Source organism: Vigna umbellata, chromosome 9 (assembly GCF_029865625.1).
Source record: "Vigna umbellata cultivar VRB3 chromosome 9, Vumbellata_1.0, whole genome shotgun sequence".
Lineage (NCBI taxonomy): Eukaryota > Viridiplantae > Streptophyta > Magnoliopsida > Fabales > Fabaceae > Vigna > Vigna umbellata.
Genome location: NC_142173.1, coordinates 31,611,746 through 31,636,976, shown reverse-complemented (window position 1 = coordinate 31,636,976; position 25,231 = coordinate 31,611,746). Strand labels below are relative to the sequence as shown.

Genomic DNA, 25,231 nt, shown 5'->3' with positions numbered 1-25,231 from the left:
ACGGGAAGCTTGTTTTAGTCCATATATTGATTTCTTTAATTTACACACTAGATTTTCTTTTCCTGTTATGGTGAAACCTTCTGGTTGATCCATATATACTTCCTCTTCTAAGTCACCATTCAGAAAGGCGGTCTTTACATCCATTTGGTGAAGCTCTAAATCATAATGAGCCACCAAAGCCAAAACAATTCTCAAAGAGTCCTTCTTAGAAACAGGAGAGAAGGTCTCTTTGTAGTCAATGCCTTCCTTTTGAGTAAAACCTTTGGCGACTAATCTAGCTTTATACCTTTCAATATTGCCTTTTGAGTCATGTTTAGTCTTAAAGACCCATTTACAACCGACTCTTTTTGAACCCTTAGGCAATTCAACTAGATCCCATACTTTATTGTCATCCATTGATTTCAACTCTTCTTTCATAGCATTCAACCAATTCTCTGAATTATTACTTTCCATGGCTTGTTTGAAAGAGACTGGATCCTCATCAATGCTTAAGTCACATTCATGTTCAACAGAGTAAACCACATAATCATTCGAAATAGCAGGTTTTTTCATCCTTACAGACCTTCTTAATGCTGCTTCTTGTGGTTCCTCTATCAATTGCTCATTTATGACTTGCTCATTGTCAACTGGCTCAACATTTATATGTTCATTTTGTGGGATTGGAACATTAATTTGTTGTCTCTGCTTGTTGTGTGACTGTGATACAACAAGAGGGATAACAACTTCAGAAGAAACACTATCAGTATGCTCTTGAATGTCCACTATTCGTGATTCCTCACTCCCACTAAATTGACCATTTTCAATGAACCGAGCATTTCCAGACTCAACTATTCTTGTACTATGGTTAGGGCAATAAAATCTATATCCCTTTGACTTTTCAGGATAACCGATAAAGTAACCACTAATGGTTCTTGCATCAATTTTCTTTTCATGTGGATTGTATAACCTTACTTCTGCTGGACAACCCCAAACATGAAGATGTCTTAAACTGGGTTTTCTTCCGGTCCATAGTTCATAAGGAGTTTTAGAAACTGCTTTGCTAGGAACCCTGTTAACCAGATATACAGCAGTCTTTAATGAATACATCCACAAAGATAAAGGAATATTACTATGACTTAACATACTCCTAACCATATCCATAAGAGTACGATTCCGCCTTTCTGCTACACCATTTTGTTGTGGTGTACCAGGCATTGTATACTGTGCACATATACCCCGACTTTCAAGGTACTTTGAAAATGGACCTGGACATTGTCCACTCTCATCAGTTTTACCATAATATTCACCACCTCTATCAGATCTCACCACTTTTACTTTTCTATCTAATTGTCTTTCCACCTCATTTATGAACACCTCAAGGGCATTCACTGATTGAGATTTTTCATGCAATAGATATATATAACAATAACGTGAGAAATCATCAATAAAGGAGATAAAATATTTTTCACCACTCCAGGATTTAATGTCAAAAGGACCACAAATATCAGTGTGTATTAACTCAAGAAGTTGACTGCTTCTTGTGGCAGGATATTTTGATATGTGTTTTGTTTGTTTACCCTTAATACAATCAATACATACATCCCAGTCATCAAAATCCAATTGAGGTAAAATTTCACTTTTTACTAACCTCAACATCCTTTCTTTGGATATGTGACCCAATCTTTTATGCCATAAGAAAGCAGAACATTCCTTTCCTGTACTAGAATTTCTATCAATAACATGTTCAACATTAAACAGGGATTCAGAAAAATTAACATCAAGATTTAAACGGTATAAACCATCCAATAATGTACCAGAACCATAATAGTACGAAAGTTTATACAAATGAAAAATACCATTTTCAATCCTAAAGTTAAAACCTAAACAATCCAACTTTGCAACAGAAATCAAATTCCTAGCACAACCAGGAACATAGAGACACTTTTCAAGATTCAGACAATAGCCAGTGTCTAGAATCAATCTGTAAGTCCCAATTCCTTCTATTCGTGCCTTCATTCTGTTCCCCATATATAAATACTTTTCAGTTCCTTTTATGGGCTGGATTGAAAGGAATCCCTGCATAATATTAGAAACATGAGTAGTAGCTCCAGAATCCAACCACCAGGTATTATTAGGCACTTCAACTATATTTGCTTCAAAACTTACAGAAACATAAAAAGTACCTTTCTTTTCGAACCAAGATTTTCTTTTCGGACAATCTTTCTTGAAGTGACCTACTTTCTTGCAAAAGAAACATTTCTGGTCCTTCTGGATACCGCCCTTATTCACTTTCATTGGGGCTTTGTCCTTCTTGTTCTTCTTTCCTGATTTACCTTTACTGAAGCTAGCACCTTCATGAGTTGTGAGATGGATAGAATGATCTCTCATTTTCTTTAATCTCCCTTCCTCTTGAACCAACATGGCTTTGATTTCTTGGAAGTTCCACTTATCCTTAATAGTGTTATAATTCACTTGGAACTGGCCAAATTCATGAGGAAGAGAGTTCATGATGAACTGTACTAGAAAAGACTCATTCACCTCCATTCCCATTGACTTCAATCTTGCTGCTATATTAGCCATTCCAGTTACATGTTCATGTATGGGCTGTGACCAGTCAAACTTTTTGGTAGTCAGCTCACTCATAAGAGTTCCTACAATAGACTTGTCAGTTATGTCTGATTGTGAATACTCCTTGATCATTTTCATGAATTCCTTTGCGTTTTCCGTTTTGGGCATGAAAGGCTTTACGTTCTCTGCCATAGACATGCGCATCAAGTTTAATGACAACCTGTTAGACCTATGCCAAGCCTCATAAAGAGACTTTTCATCACTTGTACTGGTCTCTGTAATGGCTGCGGGCATTTCATCCATCATAATAGCCATATCCAGGCCTAGAACACCCAGTTGGAACTGGATTTGTTCTGACCAATCGGCATAATTGAGCCCATTAAACTTGACTACATTGTTGCTCAAACCTGCTAAATTCATGTAAGCTGGAAATAATACAGAAGCTCATACATTAATGCTTTGATTAAATTTAATGGATTCAAACAAATTACTACACTAGTCATACATTCAAGTTCACCTTTGGGTGACACTTAAACTGATAGGTAGTCAATAAAGTCATTCATTTAAGTTCACCTTTGGGTGATTCTTAAACTGACAAATTCCATATATATACTTTAATAAACAATCAATCATACTTGAGACTATATGTATGCTATCTTTGGATATACAAACATATACTAAGTACATGAAATGTTTCACTTTAATGTCATCAATTATAAACCATGGTTCACCTTTGGGTAATCCATAACATCCTTACATCAATGACTAATTACTCTCCGAAATTCAACATAATTGAATTTCCTTCTTCCAAAACATATAATTCATAAAACAAAATTATATCATATATGTCAGTAAATTCACTTTTCAAATTAAAAGTATTTGAAACTTTAAACTTTTAATTCACAATTAATTTGCATTCAATGCATAACAATGTTAAAATATACATGAGCACAAGAACACTGCCGCAACAATAAAGTTGCTTCCAAAATGGAAAATAGAATTCCATATTTGAATTTCCATATTAGAATTTCCATTCAATGCAGTAACAATTACTATGTTTACAATATAATAATAATATAAATTGCAAAAAGTAAATTTCTTTACTGCCAAAACAAATGCCGCATCAGTAAAGTTGCTTTAAAATAACAAAATAAAAAAATAAAAAAATGAAATTCCATTGCAACAATAAAGTTGCTTCCAAAATGGAATTTCGGGGCTGAAGATGTGCAACAATAAAGTTGCTTTAATGCACACAATGCAACAGTAAATTGCGGCTTGGATTCTCGTGCATGAAAAAAAAAAATTGCGGCTTCAAAATTCACAATACAGTGAATTGAAATAATCAACAGGAAATTTGCTTTTAAACTTTCGACTTCCAGGGTAAAATTCACGTTAAAGTGAATTGAACTTTCTTGCATCAATAAAAAAAATTGATATCTTAAAACCCTACGGCTTGGATTTCATGCCAATAAAATTAATTAAACATATGAAAATTTAAAATCCCCAAATTTTATAATTCAAAAATTAGGGTTTCACAAAATTGAGAAAATTACCATTCATGGAGAATCACAAAATTCAGAACCGTGCTCTGATACCACTTGTAAGCAAATCTTTAATTTTCAATTAAATGAAAACAACACACAGGATCTTGAATTTTCATGATACTCACAATTCCCATAATACACAGTAAAAGAGAACTAACCTGGATCCATTGTGCACTTCTTCCTGTCTCTTCCTGTCAAATGTTTTCTCTCCTCTTACTCCTCTTTAATGCCTTCTTGATGATATAGAAGTTGTAGGATGGTTTTCTCTGTCAGTTCCCCTTCTTTCCTGAGAACGTTACGTTCTCTATATCTCTTCAGAAACTTAATGTGTGTCAACAGAATTAAAACTTTTTCCTCTTTTATGATATTTTAATTAACTTTAATAAAATACCAAAATGCCCTTTTAGAGTGAGAAGAGAGGGATTAATTTTAATAACTCTAAAATAATCCCAATAACTTTAATACTTTAATATTCTAATAATCATCACATTAGAATCCTTACATTAAAGTTATACTTTAAATTACATGAACCAATGTAAATTATTAATATAATTTAACATGGCAAGTATACCAAATCGTTCCAAGTAATACAGTGAATAAGTAAAAGTATCGTCTCCCAAGGGACTTGTGCAACATATGACAATTCTTCCTTTTATAACTCAATTAGACATCAAAATGCACAAAACAACACAATAAACTATTTTTGGTATTTTATCAAACAGTTGGTGTGCAAGAAATTTATATTTAAAAGAAACTTCGTTGGAATTGGGTTTCATGAATCATATGAATATAAAACTCTATTCAATATTTCATTACTTCATTCAAACATTCACATCAAGGCATACTAGTCCTAATTCCTTAGCAACTAGTTCTAAATTAATATATTAAAATGATAATCCCTTAGTCAATTTAATATACAATTTGCATTAAGTCCGATGTTACGAATGATCAAGTTATTGAGTCTATCCCTAGATCCCAAATCACTTAAGTGCTCTATCTACGCTCGTTCATGTTCAAAGTTACTTTCCAGTAATCAAAGACATTCAAATAACATTATATTTTCATACAATGATAATAAATTCAAGAAAGAGCATATGAACGAACAACGATATATTGAACAGGAAAATTGCATCACAGTGAGTTCATTACATCCAATCCCAACGAAAGAGAAATTTAACTACTCCTAGTCATCTAAAACGTACACATTTGAAGCAATCCCTTGCAACAATGGTGTCTTGATGCCTTGAAGTAGTCTCCGGAAGTTCCTGAGATGTTTTCGTTTCTTTCTTCTGTCCGGAACTTCTATCAGAAGAGATGTTTCTGTCGCTCTGTCACGTCTTTTAAAGCCACTTAAATTCATTAATTCGCTCAGCGCACATGTACTGGTGCGTTATGCGAATTTTCTTAACTGCTGCACTTTAATTGATGTTATTCGCTCAGCGCACATGTTTCTGTCGCTCTGTCACGTCTTTTAAAGCCACTTAAATTCATTAATTCGCTCAGCGCACATGTACTGGTGCGTTATGCGAATTTTCTTAACTGCTGCACTTTAATTGATGTTATTCGCTCAGCGCACAGGTACTTGTGCGCTATGCGAATTTTCTTCTTCTGGCAGTGCGAATTTTGGCTTTCGCTTTGCGAAAATTGGTTGACAAAGTCTAAATAATACATCATTTCCTGTACAATATTTTACATAACAATCTACTACTTATTACAACTTTTCAATGAGGAACAACATGAATAATTACAAGATTGAGCTCATTTATAAGTATAAAAACAACTCTTTTTCACACTTATCAACTCCCCCAAACTTGAACTATTTCATGCCCTCATGAAATCACATAAGAAAATGAACATCACAACAGACATTTGAAATTTTGATAAAATGACTCTGCACATCAGAATAATCACATGCGTTCCCAAAGATTTCAAACAAGTATGACATGGTGCATCACTCACAAAATCATCTGTGCATAGAATATGAACAACCAGATCAGCATTTATCATTACTCACACTCAAGTGTTAGTCCTCACATGACAGTAGAATTGACATAGAACTTCATCAGCTTTTGCATTTCATTTGATTCACACACTTCACACACTATTGGTTAAGTCCAAAGGTCTTTTTAGGTTAAGGCTTGGCTTGGCTAGAAAAAGAATCATGGTTTTTCTTGGATTCAAAGACACCAATTAAGAAGAGAACAACTTCAATTCCCAATCCAGTACTCAAATCCCAAAATATATCATTCATCACATAGCATTTTCTTTCACAGCTCAACCTTCTTTTTCATTTTGAGCTTTTTTTTTATCATATTTTTTTAATTGAACTTTTCTTCCCAGAAACTTGAATTCAACCTTAACATCTTTTAAAGCATAATACATGTTCTCTTCTAAGGTGTAAGGTAGGATATCATCTAATAGGCTCAAGGTGGAAGGAAAAAAAATTTCAAGGCTCAAAAGGGTTCACAAATGTATCACAGTGTCTAAAGGTTGGCTATCTGGCCAAGTAGCTATATAATCAATAATAAACAGGGCCTTTTTCATCCTTAACCAAAAAGTGTGTGTATATACGTAGAATCAAAATCATGCAAAAGCCAATTCCATATCTAGACAACTCAATATCTCTCAATCAATATATATGCTCTCAACACTCAGAGATCTGGTCATATTCATACACACAGATAAAAATTTTGAAGCATAGTAACCACAAACATACATGTCATCATCCTCAAGAATCACATAACTTAATCAGACAATGCATAACCATTAAATCAAAAATTCACATGTCTTTACAACTAACACATAGTTCAAAACATATTACAAAACATAAATAACATAACTAAACATTGAAGATAACTTCATCTGCACCTGCATAATCATCATCTGCATATAAAGCACTTGCAAAAAGTATCATATAGAGAAGTGAAATAGAAAAATAAAATAAAAACACAAACAAAGAAATAAGGAAAAGAAGAAAAAAAAATTGCAGAACGTGAGCACACCAACAAACATCAATTCCAATATGCAAAATGATTGAAATGGATTTCCTAAATAACCTCACTCAGATTCCTCTTGTTGCAAGATCACTTAGTACTCCCCTTTCAGCTGTTGAAATCCCATCCCTAGGATCTTCCAACAACTAGAAACATCTGTAGGCAAACTGCATAAAAGAAATTCAAACAAAAGAGACATACAATTGGCAAAGAATTTCACTTTCCCTGTTTTCTAAAGTTAGGACACTCAGATCCCTCTTGTTGTGCCTACCTAAGTATGACAAACCCTCACCCAATCCCTTGGTGTAAGAAGTCCATCAAACTTGCCTTAAGTTTCAAAACAGTGAATCCAAACACACAACCCCATCCCTGGTGATTTGCACATTTGGTTTGATTTAGTTAGTTCCGCTACTGAAATCTCATTCCTAAGAACTTTCAATAACAACATCAAGCTCTAAAGCGTACCCCGAGACAGGCATTAAGTTCAAACTAAATCAATGAAAAGTCTTAAAAAACTAAAGTCAACTGCATACACAACCACATTAAAAAGGAAAATTCACAACAAAGTCTAAAAGAGTCATAAATGCCCAAATTGTCTTGTGTTGGAATACAAGTCCCCGGCAACGGCGCCAAAAACTTGATAACTTTTTTGGCAAGTATACCAAATCGTTCCAAGTAATACAGTGAATAAGTAAAAGTATTGTCTCCCAAGGGACTTGTGCAACATATGACAATTCTTCCTTTTATAACTCAATTAGACATCAAAATGCACAAAACAACACAAAAAACTATTTTTGGTATTTTATCAAACAGTTGGTGTGCAAGAAATTTATATTTAAAAGAAACTTCGTTGGAATTGGGTTTCATGAATCATATGAATATAAAATCTGTTCAATATTTCATTACTTCATTCAAACATTCACATCAATGCATACTAGTCCTAATTCCTTAGCAACTAGTTCTAAATTAATATATTAAAATGATAATCCCTTAGTCAATTTAATATACAATTTGCATTAAGTCCGATGTTACGAATGATCAAGTTATTGAGTCTATCCCTAGATCCCAAATCACTTAAGTGCTCTATCTACGTTCGTTCATGTTCAAAGTTACTTTCCAGTAATCAAAGACATTCAAATAACATTATATTTTCATACAATGATAATAAATTCAAGAAAGAGCATATGAACGAACAACGATATATTGAACAGGAAAATTGCATCACAGTGAGTTCATTACATCCAATCCCAACGAAAGAGAAATTTAACTACTCCTAGTCATCTAAAACGTACACATTTGAAGCAATCCCTTGCAACAATGGTATCTTGATGCCTTGAAGTAGTCTCCGGAAGTTCCTGAGATGTTTTCGTTTCTTTCTTCTGTCCGGAACTTCTATCAGAAGAGATGTTTCTGTTGCTCTGTCACGTCTTTTAAAGCCACTTAAATTCATTAATTCGCTCAGCGCACATGTACAGGTGCGCTATGCGAATTTTCTTAACTGCTGCACTTTAATTGATGTTATTCGCTCAACGCACAGGTACTGGTGCGCTATGCGAATTTTCTTCTTCTGGTAGTGTGAATTTTGGCTTTCGCTTTGCGAAAATTGGTTGACAAAGTCTAAATAATACACCATTTCCTGTACAATATTTTACATAACAATCTACTACTTATTACAACTTTTCAATGATGAACAACATGAATAATTACAAGATTGAGCTCATTTATAAGTATAAAAACAACTCTTTTTCACACTTATCAAAAACCACTAAAAATGTAACGAAAAACGTACAAGACTGAACCTATCAACTAGTAATCAATTGTACATCATATTTTTCTTAACTCAAGTTCTAAACAAGTTTTCGTTGACTAAACAGACCCCAAAACTCAATTTCTTCCAATTGACCATTTCCTTAACTTTTCACCTATCAAAACCCTCTTTTTGATAAGAAAGCATTAATAGCTCTCACTTTCCACTACATCAAGGTCCAACAACATTTTTCCAACCAATTATAACATCAATTCAACCATTTCAAGTAATCAAAATAGATACATTCAACAAGCAATCTCGGCAAGGTTCTTTAAATATCAGACAAAGCATATTCCAACCAAATTCACGCAATCATCCTACAATTCAACAAAATTTTAGCAAGCTCAATCCATTTAATTCAACTTAAACATACCATCTCATATTATCAAAGTATTTAAAACTTTAAAACAAGGTATTTAACTTTCCTTACATTTTAAATGACCGAACGATCCTATAAAGAACTTAAAATCGCTTCCTCAGCTCAGAGATCTATTAACACCTACAAATCATGAAATCATGATCAGGGTACGTAGTTAAAACCACTAATCAATAGAGAACCTAAAGGAAAACTTAGATGACACTTACAATTGAAAACTGCTGTTAGTCTCTTTGGCAAGTGCACCAAATCGTTCAAGTAATAAACCGTGGTAAGACCAAGTATCATTTTCCCAAGAGACTCGTAATACTAGAAAATTGTGCGATTAACAACTCATCTAGACTCAAGAACAACTCATCATTTAAGAATATGTGCAAAAAGATAAATTCACAAGTAATTACAAGGTTGAACTTTGGTATTGAAGGCACTTGGAAATGGAAAAGACTAGAAATGGTATGAAATGACATTGTTAAGGTTAGTTTTCACCAATGCACTTTTGTGTATAACCAATTTCATCTTCTCTCTATCAATTTACTAAAGTCAATCCACTAAAACACTCTAGCCCTAATCCCTTAGGTGAAAGAGCCTAGGTTTTCCTTATCAAACTTCAATCCCTTGGACAATCTAACAAGCAAATCCGTATTAAGAACTAGGATCTAAGACAACATGTGAATCATATCCCATCCCTGGCTCAATGACCCACAAGGACTCTTGTTTCAGTTCAAGATTTCATATCCCATCCCTAGCTCAATGAAACCCCAAAATCAAGTCATGAACGTCCCCATTACATGCAAGCTTTAAGATCGGAAACAAGAATACTAGTAATAGATAGAAAAGACATTTATAAATACGAAACAATCATTCATTACACAAGAGTTCATAGGCTACATCTAACCCTAACAAGATGAATATGGTTCTCCATTTCCATGGAGAACCCTAAAGCTTACAAACATGGAAGATGGAAGAAGAAGGAGACCCAAAGGAAGAGGAGGAGATGTTCCCACAAGCTCCTCGCGCCCTCCACGAGCTCCAGACGTGAAATCGCGTCTCCAAAGAACCAAAGACCCTTTTTTCTTTCTGCCTCGTGAGTATATATACTGCCCGAATTCTTGCTTAAGCTAAATTATTCTTGCTTAAGTGAGAATAAACTTCTTGGAGAAGATAGTCATTCTCGCTTAAGCTAAATTATTCTCGCTTAAGCGAAAATGACTTTTAAATCAATGACTTCTTGGATCACCGAGGCTCTTCAATGTAATGGAGGATCTTCCTAACATCGAAATAGATCAAAAAAACAAGGGATTAGAATATTATTTACGTAATGTAGCTCAAAATATAGATAAATACTAAAACTAAATAAAAGAGAGGATTTAAGCAAGTAATAAGCTAAAGAAGAGTTGATTTTGCTACTAAAATGATGCTTAGATAATGGTAAGAATTAGCATTATCAACTACTCACAGGAATTAGAAAACATAAAAACTAGAGAAAAAGAGTAGAAAGTAACTTACTTTTTTATCAGCCGCAATAATCACTTTGACACCATTTGATCTTAAAAGAAATGACCCAACAGATTAAATACCTAAAGAGAAAACAAAACTCTAAAAAAACTGTTTTTAGAGAGATGATATGACTTAAAATAATAAATTTTGTTTCATAAAACTTCTATTTATACTTTAAACTTTTAATATTAAAGTATTTAAATAAAAAAAAACTATTTTAGAGATTCTTACACATCAAACTGTTAACCTTTTAATCATATTTTATTTGAGCTTCTAACTATGAAATTAAATGTGAATTGAAATTCAAAATAGTGATAGATTATAATATAAGAAAATTATAACAACATTTAATTTTAAAGCTAAACCTTCTACTTAAAAACTAATTACAAGGATCCCGTGTCCCGTACGATCGCATGCCAAGATAAAGTAAGCCAAACCAAAAAACGAAAAGAAAAAGAAAATCAATCAATTATAATATATTATCTTTACATCCGCACTTATCCATAAAAGCAAATTTAAACATAATCATGTTTATGGGAGGCTTATCGGTTGAAATCCCATATACTAGACAATGTTTATCATTGGTTTTACCTTATATATATATATATATATATATATATATATATATATATATATATATATATATATATATATATATATATATATTTGTGTGTATACATGGCTGTACCAAAGAATATTTTTAATAAAGTTTAGTGTTGGTTTGTGTGTATAATTAAAACGTGATGACAAAATAAACGTGATAACAAAGTAGACATTCACTACCCTTACCTACGGCTGGCACTAGGTTAAAACTAAATTAATAAAAAATAATTGATAATACGTTTAGATAAAAAATTCTCTGAGGATAGTTTTTTATACATTAATTTTAATGATTATTTTGTAGTGAATATTTTCTCTATCAACAATGTTAATGCCATTTTGTCTGAAATGGTTAGAATTTTTCTTTAATGAGGAATGGATTTCTTTTAACCAATCGTTTTATTTTCGTGAGGATTTTTTTAAGCCAATATTAATGAGAAGTAGATAAAAAGACCTTTAACTGAAAATAATATTTGTCAAAGTCAAATAATTTGTTTTTGACTGATATTAATAAAAAAAACTGTCAAGTTTAACGCTGTGTTCGTTTGCGTGGATACTCCTATTCACGGTGATATGCGAAGATAGATTTGTGAAGAAAGTGATGTTCGCTTGAGACGATTTGCACGGAGGGAAAAGAGAGGATTTGCGAGATTTGGACATTATCAACATCCCGCTAATCTGAGAAGATTTGCGATGATTTGGGCGGAAAAGACTGCTTTGCCCTATACTATTTTAAAATTTCCAAGCACACCATTCAGCCATGGTTAACATAAAAAATGCATACTCGATAAAAACGTTATTCCCAAGTATAGTAAAGATATTATAAAAAACGCATGCATTGTGCTTTCACGAGTAGGGACGACTGTTCTTAGCCATGTGATTTACCACTTTCCACTGTCCTCGCCAATGCATTTCTGGCTTTTGCAGCATTCTTTTGTAGCCATAGCACTGTGGGGAGATTCTCTGTTTGACTATACAATTCACTGGAAAGGAGTTTGAATGTGAAAACAAAGGTCTGACCATGAACATATTAATAAGACGATGCTTGATAGATGAGTTTGGTTTGCGTTGATGGGTGTTTGCACATACAGAGCTAAGTTTGAAGAGGTTTCGTTTGAGCAGCTTAGGGCGACTGAGAAGTGTGTCTGTGTGCTGGAGTTTTGTGTCCGCAGTGAGGACGGAGTAGAGGTAATATTTATTTTTGAATTTTGGTGTGGTTGTTACAGGTTGAAGGTGTTCACAGTGATGAAGAAGAAGACAATGGTTAATGGACGAGGAAGCACGTGGTTGACAATGAAGACAGAGTTGAAGAGGGGATGTGTATTCGGTTACAAAGAAGAGCGTAACCAGTTCGACGTTTTGGAAGATTGCACAGGCGTGGCGTATTCGGTTACACGTGACAGATTCGAGTTGTGGTTGGAAATCATGCACTCGGTTACAGAGTAGGAAATCCGGTTTCAATGCTGCATTCCCGTCGTCGTTACTGAGGCTATGGTTGGGTCCAGCGTGAAAGGGAGGACGGAGAGGAGGGGGATGAGGGAGATTTCTGGGAGATTTCTGCAGGATGAAGGTTTGTGCGTTGGAGGACATGTGGTGGTGGTGGCCATGGACGACTGCAAATGTAAGTAGAGGTTGATGGAGATGGAGGTGGAGAGGAGGAGGAAGACGATTATGTGTAGGGTGAAGGCCAACTCTTTCCATCAGCTGATGCCGTGTGGTTCGCCAGAAATCGAATCCATGAAGCCCTACATGCAGCAGCAACCCCATGATGTTGTGGGCTTCGTCGGAAATGGGTTCCCTGAACCTGTACATGTTGAAGGATATGGTTTTTAATTGCACGAGGCTAACCCTTTGTATGTGTTGCAGGTTTTTGGAAAGATTAACGTGCATTTGGTCGGCTAATAACTTCATGTGAGAGATAAGTACTCTGTCCAGGTTAGGCACATGTGTTGTGTCCATTTCGTTTTTGAAAATTATTATTAAACAGAACCTTGTGCTTCCAATTTGGAATTTGATGTGTTGGTTACAGAAGATGATTGAAATTTTTTACTGAACTTTGTCTTATACTACGAGTAGAGCATGTTTTGAGGTTGGAAAAAGCTTGGTGGCTGTATGCGAACAATTTATGATGTATTACCTTGTGTTGACCTTCATAAATGGTTGTGTTGAGGAATTATTTGGTGGTCATTGAAGACACAAGCTGAGAAAAGGTACATATTTAACCAAGTTTTATTTTCTTAAACCAGTACATGATATAACATATTCATGTATTTTCTTAACAGGTTTCGTTTGGAATTGTTACTGTTATATTTAAATCTTCAGAATTGAAATATCCATCTTATATCTTACTGTGGGACGTATAGCATTTGTTCAATCTTCCTTCAAATCTGCTGAAATCTTCATAAGTTTGAAACTGAAATAGGTATGTTTTATATTATTGTATTCAATTTATGTGCATGAAATTGATAATACTTTACTCAATAAATATATATATATATATATATATATATATATATATATATATATATGAATGTTATTTTTTTATTCCTCGTATGAATGCTTGATTTTGTTAATAAAATATAATTATATGAATATATGAAATTAATTATATTGTTAATCTTAGTTGTCTTTATATGGTTGTTAAAATTTATATTTTTCGTTAAATAAATATAGATGGAAGAACAAGTAGATTTATCATATTTGGACCGTGAAGATATAGATGATGATGTGGTTGGTGTAGACTTCAATATTATCGCACTAATACGTAAACATTTACAAATAACCACTTCATTGGCTGCACTAACAATGTTATGCATTGTTGCACACGCGTTGAGTATCTCGAATATGTACTCGACTGATTCGAGTAGTGTAAGCAATTACCTACCAGACAGAGACCGTCGTAGGGAGCAATTAATGTCATATCTTGTGCATATTAATTGGTGCCGCGACATTATTAGAATGAGTCTAGAGGCATTTATTAATCTTTGTGAGAGACTAAGATCAATTGGGTTAGTTAAGGATGCGATTCGGTCTACAGTGGAGCAATAAGTTGCTCAATTTCTTCATATAATTGGCCATAATGTTAAGAATCGAAGTGTCGCATTTTTCTTTCATCGGTCCGGTTCAACGGTTAGTAGACACTTTCACAATGTCTTGGATGCTATCTTAAGTTTGGAATCTGAATTTCTAATTCAACCCTCAGGAAATGAGGTTCATCCATATGTCTTGAGCAACAATCGATTCTACCCATACTTTAAGGTACTCATTCCATCATATTTGTAGATGTTTTGTGATCAAAGGATGCTAACAATTTTTGAGTTATGGTTATGATGAATAGTTATTTGTATGTTTAGGATTGTTTAGGAGCCATAGACAGAACTCATGTTCGTGTAAAGGTACCAAGATGTGAGGCTCAGAGATTTCGAGGAAAAAAAGACTGGTCAACACAATATGTGTTTGCGACGTGTGATTTTGACATGAAATTCACATACGTTCTTGCTGGATGGGAAGGCACTGCATCTGATTCAAGAATTTTAAAAAATGCTCTCGATCGAAATGATCCGTTGATTATCCCCCAAGGTCAGTGTCTACATTGCGATGTTGAAGATTTTATTTAGTAGTGACTAATTACCTTTATATTCGTAAAACTGTAGGAAAATACTACCTCGGTGATGCATGATTCATGTTGAAAAGCACAGTTTTGACTCCATATAGAGGCGTAAGATATCACCTTAAAGAATATACACGTAGAGAACCACAAAATGCACGAGAGTTGTTTAATCATCGACATTCATCGTTGCGAAATGTTATTGAAAGAACTTTTGGTGTGTTGAAAAAATGATTCCCTATCATTGCAAGTGACACTGAACCAAACTACAGATTGGAGACAATGACAAACATTATATTAACTTGTTGTATCTTACAAAACTTCCTTCGTGGCGTCGATAACGATGACTCATTACTTGATGAAGTTGATAACGAGTTGAATGAAAGGGATGAGCATAATGTTTCATCATCTCAAGTTAAAGAAGAGGACCATAAGATTGGTAGTAGTATCAGGGATTCTATGGCAGATCATATGTGGCGAGATTATCAAAACTCGTAGTTATTGTATTTTATTGTGTTGTATGAGTATTTGATGTTATGTGTATGAGAAGAACATTATATTAAGGATGTTTAATGTTAACTTCTTACCATTTTGTTTATGAAATAGGTATAAAATGAACAGAGGTAAGGCAGTCGCCATTGAGTCCTCTGCTCCTACTAGAGAGTTCAAGAAGTGGACAGAGGACATGGATGCACGTCTTCTACACTCTGTGATTGAGGAATCACGAATCGGTAATAGGGTTGACGGAAGCTGGACATCCCAAGCATATAGTAACATAGTTGATCATCTTCATAGCTCTGGGTATGTCGCAATTACGAAAAATAATGTTAAAAATCGTCAGAAAGTCTTGAAAGATAAATGGCGTGAGGTACATGACCTGTTTTTTGGATTGAGTGGATTTGCGTGGAACCCGGTTAGTATGACATTTCATGCTGAGGACGAAGTTTGGATGGACCTGATTCAGGTATTTATAAAAATACTAACATTTTGTGAATCCTTATTATACATAATATGAACCAGTGTGTTTGTTCTGTTTGTTGTTTCAGTCGAGGCCAACTACGACAAAGTGGAGAGTTAATAGTATAAAACACTATGATTTAATGGTCGAGTTATGGGCAATTGATCGAGCTACTGGGAATGGTGTTCGGACCGCTCGTCAAGCACGTCGACAGCGGGTTGGGCCTCGTGTCAGTGTTGATTTGAATCAAAATATTGAGTACATTCTAGAACAGCCTCAGTGGACGGGGTATAGAGACCCAACTCCACCATCACCTTCTCCATCTGTGGATGAATATAGTCTAAGACAGACTCAATCTGTGCCTTTCGTCCTATCCGGTGGAACTTCATCCTCACGAGGCTCGAAAAGGAAGGCACCTATGGTCGATGTCATTGATTCTCAATTTGATAAGTTGACGACAAGCTTGGACGGTTTCGCAAATGTACTAAGCTCATCAAATGTACAGTTTGGTGTAATTTCTGATGCAGCCGTGCGTCAAGTCTCAGCAATGGAAGATAAAAATCAAATACTACGTTCCCAAACAGAGATCTTTCGTCGCACCCCGAATTACACATATACAGAGGCGGACATTTATGAAATGTTGAGTGCTATGAACATTGCTGATGAAAATTTGCTAGAGCAATGTTATGATTTCTTATGTGGAAACCCCACATGTACAAAGAGGTTGATGGGACTTCCACCACACAAGCGGTAGAATAAATTATGTAAAATGATCTCGGGAGGTGACTATTAGGAAGTGTTATCTGACTAGTTGTAGTAGTATTATATTCAATAATGTTTTTGTGATGTAATTATGACTTATTGGTTTTCCATCCATCTTCAATTTTTAAGTTATGGTTATGGTTACGATGTAATGGTTTGTCCTTGGTTGTTGTTATTTTTAAATATAAATAATTTCTTATAACTTACTTTGTTATTGTTTTCATAAATTTCTTTGTTCAAAAAATTGTCAAATGGCCTCATCATCAACCAAAAGGCCAAGAAAAAGTTGTAAGGGAAAAGAAACCCTCACTGAGGCAGAAGATGCAGCCCATGTCAGACCATCTGTAGAGGAACAATTAGATCAGCGTCGTTTCTTCACTCACAGCCATCAAATGGAAAACTATGCAGCTGATTTCTGTACAAGGAGTATTGTTGGTCCAAAGATAATGAATTTTGAATCATTTGCCGGTTCAGGGTTATTTTTCCAAAATCATCTTCTATTTCAAGGGGTGGTCGAATTTCTTACATTGCAGGGACCCTACTATCCGGATTTAATCAAAGTTTTTTATTCAAATCTGAAGATTTCTGGAAATGGATATTTGCTCAATGAGGTAAACAAGAGAAGAATAAGATATAAACCTGCTGATTGGTTGAGTGTAGCTAATATGAAGTATGAGGGACAAAAATTGAGTTTTTCAAATATCCCAGAGGACTTTCCATATGACCGGGAGATGTCATTAGCTACTATGGTTATACCAGAAATGCAGGGTTACCGTGTTAAAACGGTTGGTTGTTTGAATATTAATGATAGACTTCTGCATTATGTTATTGTGCACATGTTGACACCACGACCAGGGAATTTTTCTAGGTTATTGCAGGAAGATATCTTTATGATATGGGTTCTTAAAAATAATATAGCTATCAATTGGCATCATCATATCATGCAACATATGCTTAAATGCAAGGCCAGTGACACACCCCTACCACACGGTGTCCTTATCACACAGATCATGCAATATTGTGGAGTTCATGTTGATGCCGATGCCAGCACTCATATTGGGACCCGACATCATTTTTCAATTAATTCTTTGAAGAGGTTGAATATTGTTAATGTCAACGGTGTTTGGCAACACGATGTCGGTGATGATGAAGAAGAAGATCAACCAGACCATCATGACAACCCTGTGCAATCTCCTCCATCTCTTTCTAATCCTAATATGATGACTCAAATGTGGGAAGGGGTACAAGACTTGCAACACAGAATGCAGGGTATGGAACAAATGCAGGTGCGGGTTCAACGTATTGAAGATAACTTGGCAAACCTTTCCCTCGACATGAACCGCCAATTTGCTCACCTCAATCAGAATGTTAACTTGATTCTTCACCATTTAGATGACTAAGTTCATTTTTATTCCAATAATGTATTACATGACTTTTTTTTTTGTTAAATTGACTTATGTATTTGAAATATTACCTTAGCTATTTTTGAATGTTATTATCTTTCACATCAGCTATGCTAGTTTTATTTATTGTCGACCTGTTGATCTGCAAATTAGATGGACTCTCCAATCATTGATGAACTGCAAAAACAAATTAATCAATCAAGAAGACTATGTGCTACTCTTCAACGACATACACAGGCCATGGAGCGTCGAATATCCCTGGTAAATGCTAGGATTCAATCATCTAATCCAACTACAGAAGAAATTGAAAACTTATTACGAACTATGAACATTGAAGATCAAAATTTATTCAGACACTGCTTCGACTTTTTATCTGCGCATCCATCCCATACAAGACGTCTAATAGGGATGCCAATACAATATCGTTTCAATGCAATGCAACGATACCTTACTGAAGCAACATCATCATGAACTATTACTAATATATTTGTATGTTTAAATGTTGCCACTTTTTTTTAGGTCATGTAATATTATAACTTCGTTTAATTATTTGTTTGTTTAAAAGTAATCATTCTCACTTCCGTAACAAATAAATTGATACTATTTAGTAGTAAATTATATTACAAACAAATACTACATTCAAAAAAAAATTCATTTTAATACATTATAATTTTTATAATTTTTAAAAATTAATTTTAAAAATTATTTATAATTTTTGTCTCTTTATAAACATTTTTACAATTAAATATAACATTAATAAAAAATATTTTATATTACTTTAATAACTAGGGGCCTTTTGGTAATCTTTAATTTCTACCAATCAAACTAATTTTTTAAATCTATCACATCAATCAAATCCTACACTAATTCTCTCAAACTTTACTTCCAAATCCACTCTCAATTACCCACAAATCCACTCAAAAATACAACTACAAAATTACCCTCAAATCCACTCAAATCCATTCAAATCATCTCCCCCAAATACACCCAAAAGAACAAAGCCTAAATGATAAAACTTTGACTCAAAAAGTAATCTCAACAAGTATCAATTTCATCACCATTTTATAGTTAATGATAGTTAATTTTTGTGTCCAAATATTAAAATTTAAATTACTTCATTTAAATAAATATTTAAAAATGAAAAAATATAAAAAATAAATACCATTCAAATTAAATCCATTTGTTTTTTTTTCAGAAAAATAGTGAAATTGTTGAAGCTATGATTATTGATTCGTGTATAGAACAACTAAGGGGACTAATTCTTAACCCTTTTAAAATTTCGTCAAATGAATAATATCAAATAGTTTTTTTTTTCTCTTTTCTTTTGTAGGAAATTCCTCTATACTGGTCCACCATTCTATGTACAGATATCTTCACTTATATTGTACAGGTGTCAATGAGTGGTTTGCCCAATCCACCAGATATCTTCATATTTTTTAAATTCTAGGAGAATTTTTGAGCGACCCAAATGAAAAGATATTAGTTAAGGAAAAAGAACTATTATGAACATTTTCACTATATACGTTAAAATGTACTAACTCGCTACTTTAAGTTCGACAACTTAACCTGTTTAAAAAAAATTTGAGTTGAATTGACGGTTAATTGAAAATAAATTAAAATTTATAATGTCAAAGTTTTTATACTGTCGTACTGATCCACCAGTTTTAATTTTTTTTAGTCATCAAATTTAATATACATAAAAGTAGACTATTGAGCTACAGAATATTTGAAATTTTAGACTGTATTAATGAAGTTTGTTAATATAAAATATTGCAGCCTAAATTTTAATATTTTTTAATTATACCAAATCATTAAGCTAATTTAACTTAATTTACTTACTCGTCAATCGAATTATCGGACTTGACGAACCGAATTAGTCAAATTAACCTATAATTTTTTTACCGTGTAGGCTGACTCACGAGGTTGTCCTTTTTCTCATCGTTAAGGCCTTGTTCACTTGAATGGATTTGGGGAAGAGTAATTGAGAGAATTTGAGAGAATTTGAAGATAAACTTTTTTTGTTGTTTATTTGAGTGAATTTAGAAATAAATAAAAATGAATTTAGAATAAATCTTTTTAATCTGTCACGTCAATCAAATTCTACATTAATTTTTACAAACTTTGGCATGCTCATTGAATAATTAAATGTATAAGACTATATCAGTATATTAACGGAAATAACAAATACGTAAAAGAAAATGTGGCTCTCGTAGGACCACACGGCCCCTTCTCCAATTTCCCTTTCTCAAAATATAATTCCTCATTTTTTTTTTCAAAATTAATATTATCCGTCTCCCCACAAATAATTATTATCTTTCAAAAATAAAAAGCAACAAGATACCACAAAAGGAAAAGGGAAAAGTACAGAAAAATTCCGGTGATAGATGTTACATCTATACAAACAAAATTATATATATATATATTGCTTAAAATTATCTTATTTTTAAAAAATATTAGTATGAGTATTTATATAATTCTAAATATACGAATTGTACTGTATATAGTCATCCAATCTAGTACTGAACAATTCACACAGTTAAGAATATCAAGACTATCACCTAAAAAACCAAGTGATTGTACATATAGATCAAATGATTATCTTTAAACAACTATTAGACTTAATGAAAATTAATTTATAGATCATCAGTAATCTAAAATTCATTCTAAAATTTACGAAATAATTTTAAAGTAAAAAGATAAATAATTATATTTATTATGTATCAATTATTAAACTATCTTTACTGATTTTGACCATCTTTTTGTAAATAATCTTAAAATTAAATCAACCAGTTTAAAAAACAAATAATAACAAAATTGAACATTAAGACACAAAACATAGAAACCTGTAACTAAAACACGAATTTTAATAAATAAAAAAAATCACGTGTATTCCAACACTATTTTTCAAGTTTTATTATGTAGAATAATATTAGTTCAAATGCTTTGAATACCAAATTAAATTCATTCTTATTTTTAGATTGTATACGAGAGTCGTCTTTTACTATTCCTAGTAACTCTTTTTTATTTGAAAAAACAAAAACCACTCTAACACACTTTATATATCACACTAATTTTTTAATTATTTTAAAATGTTAAATAGTATATTCATTTGTACAAGAGATATTGTTAAAATATTAAGTGTAATTACTAAAAAAAGGCACATATTTCACACCAATCACACGGAAACCGAAATTATGATTATTACTATTTTATTATTAAGGATCATACGAAGACAAGGATATGGATAGGTTTTAATATAATCACCATGTATTTAAAAAAAGAAAAAAAAAGAATGAAGAGGTTCAAATATATGGCATCTCAGAAATAGACTTGTAGTGGGACCCACGTGCGGATCAAGGTTATCCTCGAAACCAACTTGATGTGGGACCCATCAGTTCCATTCAGATTGGTATGCATGAATAGGACTTGATAAAGCATGACGTGGCCTTTCAGTTACACCATATAAACTCTTGTGATCCTCTATTATTTACAGTTAATTTCCTCTTTTTTCACTTAAATCAATTCCATCCTCAACGTATATATCAATCTATCTGCAAATACTTGCCTTTCAGATGGATAAGTTAATAAATTTTCATTACGGTAAAATATTAATGTTTTTTCTATTTAATTAGTTAAGTAAAGAAGATAAACATGTAGCTGATTAACAATATATTCGTCCCTTATTCGTGTTAAATAATAAAGAAGGATGAGAGATGCGTGCATGTGTGTTTTTTATGCTTTGACAACTAAACCAACCAAAACGGAAGATATTATTACACTCGTGAAATGCATGGCTTAATTACTTAAAAATGAAAAAAAAAATGTAGTTAGATAAAATTAAGCATAGGCTGGGGGACCAAATAACGAGAAAATACGTATTGTTTTGTTTGCTTTCTTTGAGCATTGGAACTCTTTCAAAATCTTTTGAAGATATGGAATGCAAATATTGTTACGTAACTTACGGTGTGTGTTACACATATGTACTATGTACACGGATGAATTTGTGACTAAATAATTATTTGTTTGGGCAGATGAGTAATTCTCTTTGTCACATCTAATTCCCATTCCAAACAGTTATGGGACATTTTGTGAAGCCATTATAGAAAAATCTTCATTTTATTTAAGTCAAAAAGGCTAATCCTTTAGGTGTGCCCTCTGCTAACCCTTTTATTTTTGGCAAACTCTTTGTATTAAGATTTCAAAATTATCAAGTCATATTCGTAGATGATAACAAGTGTTTGACTTCAAGATGCATCTCACCACCAATTTTTCAATTGTTGAGTTGCGTATCTAAGTATCTTGTCCAAAAAAAACATTAAACACACTTATAATTAGAGGTGTTAAAATAATTATGTTCATTTTACACTTTAGCCCCAAATGCAGTTTCGACCTTACGCTAAAATAATTGGTGTTATAAATTTACAATGTAGTATTATATGTTTCAATAATTTACCCTCATAAATTCGATTAGTATCGATAGAATGATTGAAGTAAATGATACGAAGTACGCAAGTGAGGGAACACGATGGCGCAGTGAGAAAAATCCCTATAAATAAGGGACAAATGTCACCACGAATAGGCTTGAAGGCGCTTCTCCAAACTTCAAAGCACCTTCGTTCTTACCATCTTCTCTCTTCGTCTTTTTTCCACTTTATTCCCCACACACTACAAATATGTTCAGATCAGCTCAAACCGCTTCAAAACCTTCCAAATCCACCATCAAATTCCTCTGCAGTTACGGTGGCAGAATCCTCCCTCGTTACCCTGACGGCAAGCTCCGCTACCTCGGAGGCCACACCCGCGTCCTCGCCGTCGACCGCTCTATTACCTTCTCCGGTCAGTTCTCTCTCTCTCAGTTGCAGTCTCACTCACTCAGTCTATTTTCCGTTCACCAAAACCTTATACTTCAAACGACGATCTCGTTTGCGTTTCATGATAAATAACCATAATCGCTTGTTTTGCAGAGCTGCTGCTGAAGCTGGAAGAGCTCTGCGGTGCCTCCGTGAGGCACCTCCGCTGCCAATTACCCTCCGAAGACCTCGACGCTCTTATCTCCATCACCTCCGACGAAGATCTCGCCAATCTCATCGAGGAATACGACCGCGTTTCATCGCTCAAGATCAGAGCCTTCCTCTCGCCGCCCACGCCGTCGAGATCTCCGAACAACGCTTCCATTCCTCCCTCGAAGTCGGCTTCATTATCTTCCTCCTCAGCCTCATCGTCGTCGTCATCTTCGTCGTATTGCAGCCTTACCGGCAAATCTGGTCGGAGTTACAGAACCTCGGCGACGGTGGTCGACCGTTGCGTCCATCAGATGTCGCCGGCTCCGGCGTACCGGACCGCAGTGGACAAATCCAAACCATCCGGGAGGAATATTCCTCTCCCGCGCTACGGTTACCACGGGAGCGGTGGCCAGGTTTACCTGATCCACCACGGAAACCACTGGCAATAACATTAAGGTGTGGTTTGGAAAGAATATTGAAATGGATGGACTAAGATAACGAAGCAGGTGCTATTTTAAAATGAAAATGATAAAAAAGGACTTTTACAATGATATAGAATATAATTAAACGAAGATAAAAAAGAAGACGAAGGAGAATGAAACGGGGAAAGGAAAGGAAAGAGTCCTGTATATGTGTGATGTAAAGTTGGACTGTAAAAATCGCTGGCAAGGGTTGCGGTTTTAGCTTGTGATCCTTGATTGCCCATTAATGAATTTCACTCCAATTTCGTGTTTCGTTTCGCTCCGTTTTTCTAATGATGGTGAGTTCGTTGGTCCTTTTCTTTTTCCGTGTTTCCTTTTTTTCGTTTTCTGGGTTCATTTCATCAAATTCTTCTAATTTATTTGTTCTGTGATTTCATTAAGGACCCATTAATCTGTGTTCACTTTCTCTATGGTCTTACGCTCAATCTGTGTCGTTACTAACTTTTTGGCTTGATTTCAATTGTTTTTACAGATTTTAATTTTTTACCTTATTATGAGAGTATGATTTTGTATTGATTAATGCTTTAACATTTCTGTTTGCAGGTTTAACTGAAGATTGGAAGAAAATCTTACTTGTACATGATGGCTTTTGGCGCGTTTCAATTGTAAGTTTCTTTTACCCTAAGTACATTTAGGAGAGATGATGTCTAGAAAAATACAATCACTTACAATTTAATATAATATTCTAATCATATTATGTTTTATATTTTAAGATACATTATTACAGAATAGATTCTAAAGTAAATATATTGTCTTATATGATTCAAAATAATTTTTTTCTAAATTTGGCCACGCTCTTCAATGGCAATGTAGCTGTCATCACCATTATTATATTTAATTGGTTGGCAATTATCCTTTGTTGATTTTGAGAAAACAAATTATTCTGATTCCATTGTCACTTATGAAATTATCTTTATACAGTTCTGGAAAATGCACTCTCGAAATAAAGTTATTTGCTTTGTTCTGGAACCGATGCAAAACCTACCTAGCTAAGATAAATTAGTATAGTGTCTATTGTCTGCATAGATGGGTCTCTTGTCATATTTCATTTCTTTTGAGTAACTAATGTTGATGTTCAAATTCAGTTATGTGTTCTGGCCGTTTCAAAGAGTGGACTATGCAATGGACACGACGTGATGGATTCATATGAACACGATTAAGGTTGGCAACTCAGTGTTAGAAACCCGTAGATAGCATGGGGGACCAGACTCCATTTAAAGATAAATAAACTTATCATAATAAAAAATTTAAACCATCTCATGACAACTGGCTCATGCATGTTCAAAGAACTAGAACTCATAAGATGAGAATATATGGCACAAAACTACAAATTGATGGAGCCAACATAAAATGAGAATATTTTCCTTTTCGAAAAAAAAAGAAAAAGTAAAATAAAAGAGCAAGAGAGAGAAAAAACTAAGAATAGGTTCATCCTTTCAGCAATGCAAGATTGCAGATTTTAGAAAGAAGATTTTGTGTTGGAAATACAAGGACCTCCACTCATGTAACATTCAAAGGGAAGATTCCTCTCGCTTTCTTAGTTTTGGAAGAGATTTGAGAGATATTTCACCACCCAATTACCCGAAATGAGTTTATTAGTTTATTTAGTAATGAAAACATGACAAAAAGAAGCATGGTGTGTTATCTTCCTG

At 33.8% G+C, this 25,231-nt stretch overlaps 2 protein-coding genes across 2 annotated transcripts; both read left to right on the top strand.

Moving 5' to 3' along the window:
• The first annotated feature begins 16,942 nt into the window (after nt 1-16,942).
• Nucleotides 16,943-18,091, top strand: LOC148193217 (uncharacterized). Its single transcript, XM_088098472.1, has one exon. It carries the CDS (start codon nt 16,943-16,945, stop codon nt 18,089-18,091), a length of 1,149 nt encoding a protein of 382 aa, XP_087954598.1.
• Nucleotides 18,092-22,664: 4,573 nt separating this feature from the next.
• LOC124820568 (Octicosapeptide/Phox/Bem1p family protein) lies at nt 22,665-23,837 on the top strand. Its single transcript, XM_047292285.2, has 2 exons — nt 22,665-22,930; nt 23,059-23,837. The coding sequence occupies exons 1-2, from the start codon at nt 22,768-22,770 to the stop codon at nt 23,544-23,546; spliced, it is 651 nt and encodes a 216-aa protein (XP_047148241.1). The 5' UTR covers nt 22,665-22,767; the 3' UTR covers nt 23,547-23,837.
• The last annotated feature ends 1,394 nt before the right edge of the window (nt 23,838-25,231 follow it).

Excerpts from the sequence above, each read along its gene's own strand:
- LOC148193217 (XM_088098472.1), top strand. The coding sequence starts at position 16,943 with ATGGCCTCATCATCAACCAAAAGGCCAAGAAAAAGTTGTAAGGGAAAA.
- LOC124820568 (XM_047292285.2), top strand. The coding sequence starts at position 22,768 with ATGTTCAGATCAGCTCAAACCGCTTCAAAACCTTCCAAATCCACCATC. Across the intron at positions 22,931-23,058 it reads CCGCTCTATTACCTTCTCCG|AGCTGCTGCTGAAGCTGGAA; the intron begins GTCAGTTCTCTC and ends CTTGTTTTGCAG.